Source organism: Strongylocentrotus purpuratus, unplaced genomic scaffold, assembly GCF_000002235.5.
Source record: "Strongylocentrotus purpuratus isolate Spur 01 unplaced genomic scaffold, Spur_5.0 spur5_scaffold_11, whole genome shotgun sequence".
Lineage (NCBI taxonomy): Eukaryota > Metazoa > Echinodermata > Echinoidea > Camarodonta > Strongylocentrotidae > Strongylocentrotus > Strongylocentrotus purpuratus.
In genome coordinates this window covers 5,462,620-5,476,442 of record NW_022145596.1, presented here as the reverse complement: position 1 = coordinate 5,476,442, position 13,823 = coordinate 5,462,620, and the positions used below count along the sequence as shown (strand labels likewise).

The 13,823-nt window shown below is 39.4% G+C and overlaps 1 protein-coding gene across 2 annotated transcripts in view; it reads right to left on the bottom strand.

Annotated features, from left to right (window-relative positions):
• Window positions 1-1,821: 1,821 nt before the first annotated feature.
• The window catches only part of LOC574864 (sodium/glucose cotransporter 4), a 34,927-nt gene continuing 22,925 nt past the window's right edge, over window positions 1,822-13,823 (bottom strand). For both annotated transcript variants that reach the window (XM_775266.5, XM_011675726.2), the window contains exons 13-15: window positions 13,553-13,768; window positions 3,600-3,726; window positions 1,822-2,672 (exon numbers count right to left, since the gene is read on the bottom strand). In XM_775266.5, coding sequence (XP_780359.4) covers window positions 2,449-2,672; window positions 3,600-3,726; window positions 13,553-13,768 — 567 coding nt within the window. In that variant the 3' untranslated portion in view covers window positions 1,822-2,448. The remainder of the gene's footprint in view (window positions 2,673-3,599; window positions 3,727-13,552; window positions 13,769-13,823) is intronic.

Genomic DNA, 13,823 nt, shown 5'->3' with positions numbered 1-13,823 from the left:
AGATAAACGAAATGGTAATTATCAATTGTCAACAAACTGCATTGTCTCACCGGGTCGTAAAAAGGAGACGATGTTCAAAATCCAAAGGTTTTGTTTAAAGACCACAAGGACGTCGACTTATCATCTTACCTCATTCGCTTTGGAAATTATTTGTTGCTGATGAGTCTTGATATTGTCGGGATGTGAAGATGCCCCACCCCCTCGTCATGCTTGTTCGTCCTCGAAGGAAACGCGCCTTTTCCATGATTACCATGGTAACGTGTGCATTTGTCACTTTTAGTGGTATTGTATTGACTAATGGCGCTCTATTTCTGCATCTTGGTTGGTGGGAGATAGAAGCATGTGCCTTGGTTAATCAGTTGTTTGAAAAAGTTTGTGTTTATTATTCTATAGTACAAAGAGGGAGAGAGGGAGAGGGGAATTTTGTTTTCCTTCCTTCCCTTTCCTTCCACTTTTGCTCTATGTATCTTCATCTCTTTCTTTGTCCTTTTTTTCTTTCACCCTCTGTCTCTCTTTGTCTCTCTCTCTCTCTCTCTGTCTCTCTCCGTCTTTCTCTCTCTCTCTCTCTCTCTCCCTTTCTCCCTCCCACCCTTCATCCATCCTCCCCATCCGTCCACTATCTTTCTCTCTCCACCTAGCGTCTCTCGATCTGCCTGCATGAGCTCTCATCCCCTAATCTGCTCCGGTTCATCAGGGGTTCACCCTTCTCTCTCACACTCACTAGACATTAAATGTCGGCTCCACTATTTTTATTTTGCTCTTTAATTCAATTTCCTTAATTTCTCTTTTGTGTGGATAAGAAATATATCTAATATCTGCCTTTATATTCAGCCTTACATTAATGTTGTGTATGCCGCCCACCAAAAGTGGTGCGGGAGGCAAACTGTGTTCGGGTTGTCCGTCTGTCCGTCCCGCTTTCTCGTTATCGTGATACCTCAAAAACCATGCACTTGAGATATGAACTTCAAACTTGAGGATAGTATGTAGCACCATAGAAAGACGATCTCATTAGATTTGGCTTATTCAAAGTTCACAGAGGTCATTAAAGGTTTTAGCTTTCTATTGTGATATCTTGGTATCTTGGTTGATAACAACTACAGGGGGTACTAGAGATAGGCTTTTTGTTTTTATCTTGATATGTCACAAATAATTCCAATTTTCCATTTCGTATACAGAATTTTGGGCGGAGGCATATAAGAGCATATATTTTTGATAGTTGAATATTAAGAAACTTACAATTTTCTTAGGAATCTGCTGTTTTATTCAGTCTTCGTGAGGTATGATCACATTGATTGACAATCGTTGTGCACGTTACATTGTAGTAGATGATACCAAGTTAATTTCATATAATATTTTAGTATAACAATTTTGTTCTACTATGCCTATATACAAAATCAGTACAAATTTCCGTCTTCACAATTCTTCCCCTTTAGTACAGGGCTATTTGAGCAATCACTGCCGGATTAGTATTCAGATACTATCTACATGGAAAAAAGGAACACAATAATTGTACATGATTACTGCTATAACAAGTGTTATAATTAATTTTAAAGTTTATGATGCAAAGTTAGTCCGCAAAGCCATTCGCAGCAAAACTGATACGAAAACAAACACAAGGCGCCCATGTAAATTATCAAAAAAGGAACATATTAAAGTATGCCTACGGAAGTTTTACTCTACGTTTTCTACGCCAGTCACATCCTGGAAAACGAACGTTAAATTAACAACGTCAGGTGAAGAAAAACAAATAAGGACTGGTACTATAGATTTAAAGAATGGCACTGCAGAGAGAAAAAGTGAACTTATCCTGCACTCATCAGACTCTGAGTAAATCGCTAGAATGAACAGAAAACTAATATAGTTTACTCTGATCAGTACTAAGCGAATATCTTCACTACGTCCCTTTTCAGTTCAATTCTTTGAAGAAAAAAAATATAAAAAGCAACTATTCATAGGCGTACGATGCTTGTAGCTTATATGCAACACATATCAAAAACACAACAAATGTGCGAATTAAATTTACAGGGTGCAAAGTAAAAAAACTAACAACATCTTATTGTTTAACTAATACACATAAAGGAGAAAAGAAACGTGATTACTCAAAAATATTGACAAATAAAGTGCAAATCATAGTTCTGATGATTTCCATATTACACTGAGTAATGTAGTCTCGAATAATGGTTTTAAATCAAGATCCATTGTTTGATACAATAAAAATTAAGTTCAGGTAAGGTGATTGAGCAAGAAACCGTTCATGAAAGGTTATCTTTGTATAGGACATGAATAGGAAAGGAATACCGCACTTACAAAAACGAGACCGATAAAAGACCGAACAAAATATTACCTTGCCTACAATGACTAAAAATCAGTCGGTCTGGAGTCGGTCTGACGGTACGACTGAGGCACGAGGACCTTTTTAGAATCCTTTATATTTGATTTGTTACATTATTATCCAAAGTAGGCCAGAATGAAAACACAAACTGTCCCCAGAATTCCCCCGTTCACTAGGGCTATACGAGCCCATTTCGGATTCTCTAATGCAGTAGCCTTCCTCTCTTGCTCGGGCGCTTCCAGTTCCTCGACATCTTCGGTCCCCTCGTCCGTGGGTGCTCCGCTGATCCCGCAGAGGATGTTCCACGCCTTCCACTTCAGGCCCGTTCTCTCTTGAGCTCCTATTATAGAAGAAAGAGTAGTCATAATTATGTTGTCTAGCAATAAATCAACATCAATAGGTAGTACAGACAGTGTAGTATTGTCCCTATAGTATCAGCTAGACAACCATTGATTTGAGTTGTTGTCGAAATTTCATAAAGATTTTATTACCACCACCGGCAAGACTGATATTTGATTTGCTATTATCACCTCCTATACATTATACAAATATAATGTTGCCCCACCCTTCCGACTTGAATTTTTATTGGATTTGCCAATTGTGTTTGCTACTTTGTAGACATAAATGTTGAGTTTGGATATAATGTTTTTCCTTCTCTATCGACGCCCCGGAGAGATAACTTGTGAGTCCTGTAGATATGGCTGCTGTGGTGCCGAGAAACGTATGGGTATGGCGAACGGGCACAATTTCGCCAGAAATATCAGTTTTGCAAGCGATCGAAGAATAATAGTGATATTGTAAAATAGTCTTCAAAATATTAAGATAGAGCACTTAAACAGTAACACCTCGGTGCATGATTATGTGGTGACGGTTACCCGTATATTGGTATATTTTCAAAGCTATCGGCGGTGCAGCTTCCTTAGCCCACTCCTACGTCACTCTCACGTATATTGTAAGTTGATTTTTTGATGAATTTGTAAATTATTTGTTTGCTTGATTGCTTTATTGGTTGGTTGATTGGTAACAATTAATAGAATAATCGTTTTTTATTAATCAAATGTTTGATTGATTAATCGACTAGTTGATTAGTTGGAATCTTGGTTTATTGCTTATTTGATAATTTGGCTACGCTTGAAGGACATTAGAGTGTTTTACTTTGTTTAATCACAAGGATAAGCCATCGACAGCAAAAGGGGGAAGAGAAGGAGGGGAGAACAAGAAGAGCAAGAATAAAGTTTATAGTTATAAGTAATAGACGGAAACTTACTGATCGCTGCTTGCTTCTTTTTCTCTGCCCGAATCACATCGTTCTTCCTTTCATCTTCTGCTTTCTCCTCGGACATCGGCAGTCTTGGCAGATTTGAGAATCGCGTCCAGAATGTAAGCCGTACCAACTAATAGACAGAGATATTTTTTGGATTAAAAAATTTAATACATATACATTTAAAAAGGGAGATTAATCAATAGATCATTTGGTCATTCGGAAAAGGCACAACAAACAAATCAGCAAGTCAAGCAATCAATTGAACAATCAATAAATAAATCGATTGAATTTACATCGATGTTTTTGTTGTTGTTGATCATTTTATTTAGACAAGGTAAAAACACACTTTCAGCCCAAAAGGCTGTTTTTCAATATGTCCGTATAGGTATACCTTCAATATACCTTCAGAGGAAGAATATAATCATTCTTTGAGCCAGTTCATCAATTTATTAGTCAAGCTACTCATTCGACCTCCAAAGCAATGAAGGAACTAACATTACACCCAACCAGTCAATCGAACAAACATTCAATCTATCAAATAGTAACAAATCGATCAAACAAAATCAATATCCAAATGAATCACCTGGTTATTAGCCAGTCAATCAATCTGTAGAGATATCTACATATGATCCTTGAGACAATGTGGTAATTTCATGGTTCTTTGTTTATTAACACTCAACTGAACTCCAATCAATTCCATACACCGGAATAACAAAGTAGCAATAATAGTAGTAGTTTAGTAGGTAAAACAAAGTTTTCCTTCCTTGAATCCGTGCCCACATCATATCATATCTGTAGTTTCCATGTGACAAGCCTAGCTACGTTTGTACAACAATTCCAGTCAATCTACGGTATCCTCAAAACAAAAACTAAATTTGGCTTCTTTTATCTTGATCCTTACATTCCTCCCCCCAGTTGCAGCTAGAGGATGCAACGATTAACATCTATTTAACCAAAACTTAATTGTCCACCACTGATGTAAATTAACAAAATACCAACTGTTATCTACATGTATTATCAAATGTTTACAACCATTTTCTACATATTGTCTCATAACCTAGGTAAAATTAAATTCAAACACTTTCTATTTATATAATACCTAACTGTTTCCAAAACAAATCATAATCACAATGAGATGTAACACTTATCTCTCTATACTCTGCTGGCTTCTACTATCTAAATGCACAGAATACACTAAATTCTGCAAAATCGAGCTTAATCCCTGGATTACTATAAACATTCCTGTATCAACTCAACAAAAGCATCCAATACAAAATAATCATGAATCAATGATAACTTTAAATCAAAATATTTTCAATGTTTACTCATAGCTGTCAAACTTTTGTCAAACTTCTGTCCAAATGTAATACCTATGGTAATTAAATTATCAAAAACACCATTTTCGTTATAATTGCCTTTCAAAAAATAACTCTGGAAATAAACCAGTAATATGATATCCAAACACAAGAATTGTTCTTCCAAAACAAAAATAATTAGTGGCTGTATTTACTACCTTTAACATTTTTCCTTTTGTTTTTACTTAAACATAAAACAATTTCTGAACACCTTCAATTGAACTGAACTGATGTACATGTACATCAACATAAAAGGAACATTGAAATAACGTAGATGCACATGTACTTTCAAACAATAGAGAAAAGGAAATATTTAGCATTGTGCATAATACCATCTTCATACATGTAATACTTGTACTTTCGCTTGAACATTAACCTTGTTCTTTCTATTTGCATATATCAATCTGTCCGAAGTTTACCTGCATGACTGAAGTCACATTGTGGATTGACTACTAAGCACATGCAAATATCCTTGCCATTTGCACATAAAACTAAATAACATTCCTTACTTCACTTAAACATGTTAATCCTCAATTTAAATATAACACAATCTGAACTTCCTTATAATGCTCTACACTGCAGAGTGCAGACACATATATTTAAATCTTTTCATTCATGTTAATGTTCTGAACATCTAATAAAATGAAATTTCTAACTTTCTATGTCAACAAATACACTGTTTTCAAAACACTTTCTCCCTTTAACCCTATTTGAGTTCTCTCTTTCTGGTATGTTTTATATTAACAAAATGTATCTGATTTTAACTCTGAGGCTAATTCAATCATTACCTTGAACAAATTTTTAACAAAATATTCTCTTTTAATTATTTGTGTACATGTATGTTCAATCATCCTCAATTTAAACATCCCAATTGTAATAACACAAAGAAATATTGAAACTAAACAAACTTACATATATACATGTATGAGTATAAAACATCAAATTTCAAAACGAACATTTCAGTCATGAATAGCATTTCACAGAGTTCAACTTAAACAGTTTGAAAGTTCAATAGTTCGTTCCAGTTCATGTTCATATCCTTTATCGTTCTTGCAAAGCATAAACAATATTCGGTGCTGACTTATCATAATTAAATGTCTTAAATTGACATCCTTTCATGGAAGCGTCCTCTCTTGAAATCGCGTAAAACTTTGCTCTCTTGCAAATCGCGTGTTGACAAAATCATCCTGTGTAAATTCGCGACTTGACATAAGTTGATCCAATCCAAATTCGCGATAAAACATGTGTTGATCCAATGCAAATTCGCGATTAAAGATGTGTTGATCAGATCCAAATTCGCTATTAAACATGATTTGATCCTGTATTGGCTCATTATCACAAATGATTACCAATTACTAGCCAAAGGGCTATTAATAATTTACTTTTCACTTTAACACAAACACAAAATTTCACTGGCGCTCTGAATTCCACTTGTTCGCTTGATCCAAACACAAATTGCTTCATTTGCTTGATATCCTCCTCCAATAATGATTCAAAGCAATCCACTTAAAGGCACTTTCACATATTATACATATAGATCCTTTCATAAATTTGAGACAAACTCCATTCAAATTTCCTGCTCCAGTAGAATACACAACTTGGTTACTGGTCTTACTAGCGATGTTGTTGCAGTTTTCACTTTCGCTCTGCGGACGAACCCCTTGTTGTCTGGCATAACCTCTTGCACTCGGGCCATGGACCAGGAACATCTGTGCGCTGTTTCGTCTATGACGAGTACAATGTCCCCCACCTGAAGGTTACGACTTGGCTGCAGCCACTTTTGTCGGCGTTGTAGGGAAGGCAGGTATTCTCGCACCCACCTCTTCCAGAATAGGTCTGCCAAGTACTGCATCTGTTTCCACCGCTTCTTTGCGTAGATGTCCTTGTCGTCGAAGATCCCTGGAGGTAGCGTCGTTGAACCCTTCATAGTCAGCAAGCTGTTTGGTGAGATTACATCCAGATCATTTGGGTTGTCTGAACATCGGGTAAGAGGCCTACTATTTATGACGGCCTCCACTTCACACATGAATGTATGGAGCTGCTCCTCATTCTGGTAGGACTTTAGATACTGCTCTCTCATGACTGCACACAGTATCTTTCTGACTGTTCTAATTTGGCGTTCCCATACTCCCCCCTGATGGGAAGCAGCAGGAGGATTGAAATGCCATTTCATGCCATGGTTTGCATGAAAGTTGATCAGCTGGTCTTGATTCAGCTCCTTTAATGCCTGCTTCAGTTCCCTTTCAGCTCCTACTAAATTTGTACCATTATCCGAGAACATCTCTTTCATAGGTCCTCGGCGGCTGATGAAGCGACGAATAGCCTCAATACAGGAGCTTGTGTCTAGACTCGATGCAACTTCAATGTGCACCCCTCTGCAGGACAGGCATGTGAAGATTACGCCATATCTTTTCCTTATGCTTCTTCCACACTTTATTTCAAAAGGACCAAAATAGTCCATGCCAACTCTGGTGAACGCCGGCTCGTCACTCTGAACTCGACTTCTTGGAAGTTCTGCCATTTTCTGATGACCAGCCTTTCCTTGGTTCTTTCTACAAATGATGCATTTCCTTGCTATGTTTCGTGCTAAAACTCCAGCTCCTACCACCCAGAATTTCTGTCGTAATTCAGCTACCATGTGATTTTGTCCCTGATGACCAACTCTCCTATGGATGTATTGCATTAAAAGAGTGGTTACATGATGCTTCTTTGGTAGGATGTATTGATGTTTAGCACTGCTTGGAATCTGGGCATTCTGCAACCTTCCACCTACTTGAAGTAACCCATTGCTCAATTCTGGATCAAGGTTACTAAGGGTAGAGCGTTTTGGTACTCCTTTCTCTTCTCCGTGACCAGCCAGTCGTTTCATTTCCTCTGGGAATGATTCTAGTTGCAATTGTTTAACAATTGCGACTTCGGCATCTTCAATGTCCTTATTTGTCAGGCTGAACATTTCACTGGAATTGCCATCTATTCCTTTCCCCTTTCCTTGTAGCATTTTCTTGAACTTCAATATCCAGGCAACTCCTCGTTTCAGCTTATCCCAATCAGAATAGTGCGACAGGAGTGCACTTATTGGATCCTCCTTGTTTATCATTGTGGCATGAATGTGAGTCTCATCCATATCTCCTGACATAGTATCATCAGCTTTCTCCATTCTTGCTGGAGCTTTCACACCCTCAGATGGCCATATTTCTTCAGACTGCTTTAGGAATTCTGGGCCTTCAAACCATTCCTTCTTCTTGGTTAGTTCACTGGCATCCAATCCCCTGGATGCATGATCTGCCGGGTTTAACTTGGTAGGAATGTACTTCCACTGATTTGTCTCTGATCCATCTCGGATGATACTCAGTCTGTTTGTCACAAATACTGGATATCTGGCAGTTTCGTTGGCAATGTATTTCAGAACTGTTTGACTGTCCGTCCAAAATATTGTCTCATCCAACTCCATATTCATTTCCCTCTTGATCATACTGTCTTGCTTTACTGCGAGTGTTGCAGCAGTTAACTCCATCTTAACAATGGTGTGAGGCTTCAGTGGGGCAACCCTGGCTTTGGCTGTCAAAAATGCCACATGAACCTCTTCATTCTCATCTGTCTGTCTCAAGTAGGTCACAACACCATAGCCATCCATGCTAGCATCGGCAAAGTGGTGCAGCTGTCTGTTTGTTACTATACCAAAGTTCTTTGGTTTTAGACATCTTTCAGTCTTCACCTGGTCAAGATTTTGTAGCTCATTCATCCAATGTTCCCATTCCATTTTCTGCTTTTCAGGGATTGACTGGTCCCAGTCCAATTTAGCTTGGCACAGTTCTTGCAGAATTATCTTAGCCTTCAGAACGAATGGTGCTGCTAGCCCGAAGGGATCATAGACTGAGCTCATTACTGATAGGATGTTTCGGCGAGTAGCCTTTCTTGACATTTCTTTCAGTTTGAAGCCTAACTGATCATTTTCTGGATCCCATCTCACACCAAGAGCTCGTTCAGTTGGAAGAACTTCCCTTTGTAAGTCCAAATCCTTCAATTCAACGGCATGTTCCTCCTTTGGAATGGAATCCAAGACCTCTCGTCTGTTGCTTGACCATTTGGTTAACTTGAAGCCTCCCTTGGACAACACTTGTCTTAATGATTCAGCTAGATCAATGCCTTCTTGGGGTGTTGATACCGACTTCAGAAAATCATCAACGTAAAAGTCTTTCTGTATGGCATCTAGGACTTCTTCCTTTGCACAACCTTCATTGTCCTTTGCTGTTCTTTTCAGGGCATAATTCGAACAACTGGGAGAAGATGTAGCCCCAAAAAGATGGACTAGCATTCTGTAGGCTACTGGCTCTTTGGTGATATCCCCCTCAGGCCACCACAAGTAACGCAGCATGTCGCATTGGTCTGGTGTAACTTTCACCTGATAGAACATAGACTGTATATCTGCCATTATAGCCACTTTCTCTTTCCTCCATCTGAGGAGAACACCAAGCAATCTGTTAGTTAGATCTGGTCCTTGTAGGAGTTCCTGATTAAGAGACTTTCCTTTGTAGCTGATAGGACAATTGAAGACTACTCTAATCTTTCCTGGCTTTTGGGGATGATACACCCCATGGTGAGGGATATACCATACCTTCCCATCATGTCTGTCCAAGTCTGCTTCTGGAACCTTCTCTGCATAGCCTTGCTTTTCCAGATCATTCATGAATGTGGTGTACTGTTCATGCATTTCCTTGTTCTTTGATAACTTCTGTCCTTGTCTTTCCAGAAATCTTTCAGCTTGGTCCTTGTTGTTAGGCATAGCCACATCTCTCTGCTTTAAGGGCAGATCTATCTGATAATGATTGTCTTTCTTAGTGATAGATTTCTCCATTATGTCCAAGAAATTCTTGTCGTCAACTGACAGGCCCTCTCTGTGATCACTTAGTCTCTCTGTAAATTCCATATTGCAGAAGTCTTTGAATTTCCGTTCTAATTCCTCTTGTCTAGGAATGATGGAAACTTCCTCCTGTTTACAAAAACAGACTTTGTGAATATCTGCTTGCTCTTGAGCTTGTATACCATACACGAGCCAACCTAGCCTTGAGCGGATAGCATATGGTTCCTCGATGTCACCAGCTTTGATTTCTAGAGGCATCGATGCTGACGGAACGTTGGCTCCAATCATGAGTGTTACCCTTGGAATAGAGTTGCTGTTACTTATTTCGGGCAATTCTATGTCCTTCAGATGTTTCCATCGTTTCAGATCCTTTTGAGTTGGAGCATCTGAAACTGTCACTGGTATACCATCTTTGACATAGATGGGCGGAAGATTGATGAATTCCTTCTCCTTTACTCCTGCGATCTGCAGCTCATCTACAGTGACTTCTGTATCTATCACTTCTTCAAGATTCAATGTCTTGACTATTAGCTTGGTTTTCCTGGTTCTTGCATGCAGCCTTTGGGTAAGTTCTGTGTCACAGAAGACTGTTCCACATCCATTATCTATGAATGCATAAGTTGATATGCATCTGTCATTTCCTTTGTGCTTCACGATGACTGGAACTATCGTCATGCACGTCGATGTCTGGGGTTTTCCTCCAACACTTTTCTTCACATTGGTAGACCCTGAAGAGATCTTTCCAGCTTCACTTTGCACATCGGTAGATGTTGAAGCATCATTGGTGGTTTTCCTTGTATTTCCTTCTCCGTCTTTCATCCACCTGGGATCATGCATTAGAGTGTTGTGCATCCTGTCGCAGACATCACACTTGATCTGACTTTTGCATTCCTTTTTCAGATGTTTTGGTTTCAGGCATCGGAAGCAGAGGCCTTTCCTTTTACATTGCTCTGATCTTTCTTCAACTGTCAAGGCTTCAAATTTTCGGCACTCGTCAATGATGTGCCTTGAGTTGGTGCCACAGAAAGTACAACTGGGTTCCCTCTTGTCCTTCTGCTCCCTATCCTGTTGTGTAGCTGTACCAAATGCCTTTGTGCTTCTTGATTTTTGTAGTTTTTCTTTCTCATCTTTATTGTAGGAAGCATTTTTCTCAGTCCTCTGATATCCCAATCCCTGTACCATGGGATCGTTAATGTTTCTTTCAGTCTGTATGACGAACTGTGCAAGGTCGTCCAGGGTGGGATTCCTATTGGCAATATCACGAGTCAGGCCTACTCGTGAGATCCACTTCTGTTGGAGATACAACGGTAGTTTGCTTGCCAGAACTCTCAGAAAACTTGCACTATCCATGCCTCCTAAGTCCCCTGCTGCTCTAACATGTGAGCAATTATTGAGGTATATTGCGAATTTTCGCAATCCTTGCCTATCTCCTGATCGTATCTGCTCCCAGGCAATTGCCCTTTCCTTGTATGCATTTATTATGTTACTCTGCTTTCCATAGTCTCTGTGTAGCATGGACTTGGCAGTCTCATATGCCCTCTTACTTGGTTGTATGTGGGGGCATTCTCGAATAAGCTCATGCGCTTCTCCTCGTGTGTATTTTAGTAGAAGCTCTAGTCTTCTGAAAGGTTCATCAGTTCTCTTTTCAACCACATATTCAAAATTCCTTATAAAGGTAAGGTAATCAAGTGGATCCCCATTGAACGGCTCGAGATCTGGCGATGGTAGACTGTTTTCTGCAGTGAATCTAATCATCTCCCTAAGCATCTGTTTGGTGGCTCCTTCTTCATTGCTCACAGGTTCCTTGCGAAAGGCTTGTTCTTGTTCTTGTCTACGACCACCGACAAAATCACCTCTAACTCGTTCTTGTCCACGATCACGGAAAGAGTCACCTCTAACTTGATCTCGTTCTTGTCCACGATCACCGACAAAATCATCTCTAACTCGTTCTCGTTCTTGTCCACGATCACGGAAAGAGTCACCTCTAACTTGATCTCGTTCTTGTCCATGATCACCGACAAAATCATCTCTAACTCGTTCTCGTTCTTGTCCACGATCACGGAAAGAGTCACCTCTAACTTGATCTCGTTCTTGTCCATGATCACCGACAAAATCATCTCTAACTCGTTCTCGTTCTTGTCCACGATCACGGAAAGAGTCACCTCTAACTTGATCTCGTTCTTGTCCATGATCACCGACAAAATCACCTCTAACTCGTTCTCGTTCTTGTCCACGATCACGGAAAGAGTCACCTCTAACTTGATCTCGCTCTTGTCCATGATCACCGACAAAATCACCTCTAACTCGTTCTCGTTCTTGTCCACGATCACGGAAAGAATCACCTTCCACTTTCCATTTCTGTAGCTCTTCCTCTGAGTCTTGTTGTAGAAGCTTCAATTCTGCTTGCAAGAGAATAGCAGTCTTTTGTCTTTCAATCTCCGCTTCTTCATCCTTCAAAAGCTGACTCTTTCTCAAATTCTCAGCCTTTTCTTTTGCAATTCGTATTTCTTGTTCGGCTTGTTCCATTTCATGTTGTTTTTGAAGTGTTCTCAGTTTCTTCTCAAGTTCACTCGTTTGATGTAAGGCTATCAACTTTGCTTTAAGTTGTCTTTCCTTCTTTCTCTCTCTTTCTCTCCTCTTTGCAGTACTGGCAGAAGAGGCCGATGATCCACATAATGACAATGTGGATTCTGAGTCATCTTGATCTTCTTTCCCATTCTCTAGATCTCTTTCTCTAGTAAAGCTCCTTGTTGCACCACTCTCCTTATCATCAACATGATCAATATCATTGCCACTGGCATTGCTCAGTTCCTTATCTTTCACGACATGATCGATATCATTGCCATTGGCATTGCTCAGTTCCTTATCTTTCCCACCTGGGGATTTGGGAGTAGTATTCCCATCCAGCATAATTGCAATTTACTTGATAAACATTCCTTTCAAATCAGCAGTAACGTGTAGAGCTATAGAGTCTAGCCGATTTCACTTCAAAGTTTCATTTCATTCAGCCGATTTCACTTCTGAGTTTCTTTTCATTGAATTACTCACTGTGTCACGTCACGTCAGACTTTAGTACTTGTGCGGTGTTCGCGAGTATCACGCCCGGGGGCTTTGCCGTGTCGAATTCCTTCATCCATGCAGTATCCGTTGAAGAATCGACTTTGTTTTACTAATGTAGAGATATCTACATATGATCCTTGAGACAATGTGGTAATTTCATGGTTCTTTGTTTATTAACACTCAACTGAACTCCAATCAATTCCATACACCGGAATAACAAAGTAGCAATAATAGTAGTAGTTTAGTAGGTAAAACAAAGTTTTCCTTCCTTGAATCCGTGCCCACATCATATCATATCTGTAGTTTCCATGTGACAAGCCTAGCTACGTTTGTACAACAATTCCAGTCAATCTACGGTATCCTCAAAACAAAAACTAAATTTGGCTTCTTTTATCTTGATCCTTACACAATCCGTTCGCCCATCGGTTATTAATCAATGAATCAATTTGTAAATCAATCAACCAATCAACCAATCAACCAACCAATCATTGAACCAAACAATCAACCGAAAATTCACTAAATCCAACAATCAATTAATTTACAAATTGAGTAACGAGCCAATCAGCAAAAAGAAACAATATATCAACCAACCAATCAATAAATCAACCAACCAACAAATCAGTCCTCGTAAGGAAGAATATCATCGATCAAAGAACGAACATTCAATCTTATACTTGTACCTTTTGTTGAGGTATCGGCTCGGTGAGTAAGCTGAATATGACTATGAGAATGATAGTGAACCCGTAGAGGAAGGCGGCAAAGTGTAGGAAGTGGAAGTCCCGCACGATGTCGGGTCTACTATCTTCTTGTCCGCATGACGGAACACCGTAGACGAAATCGAGGATGAACCGGGTAAAACCCACGATGAAACCGCAAACGAGTCCCCAGAAAGCGCCCTGATAAAAGATAAAAGTTCAACATTCAAATCGAAATGTCTGCACGGATTGACTG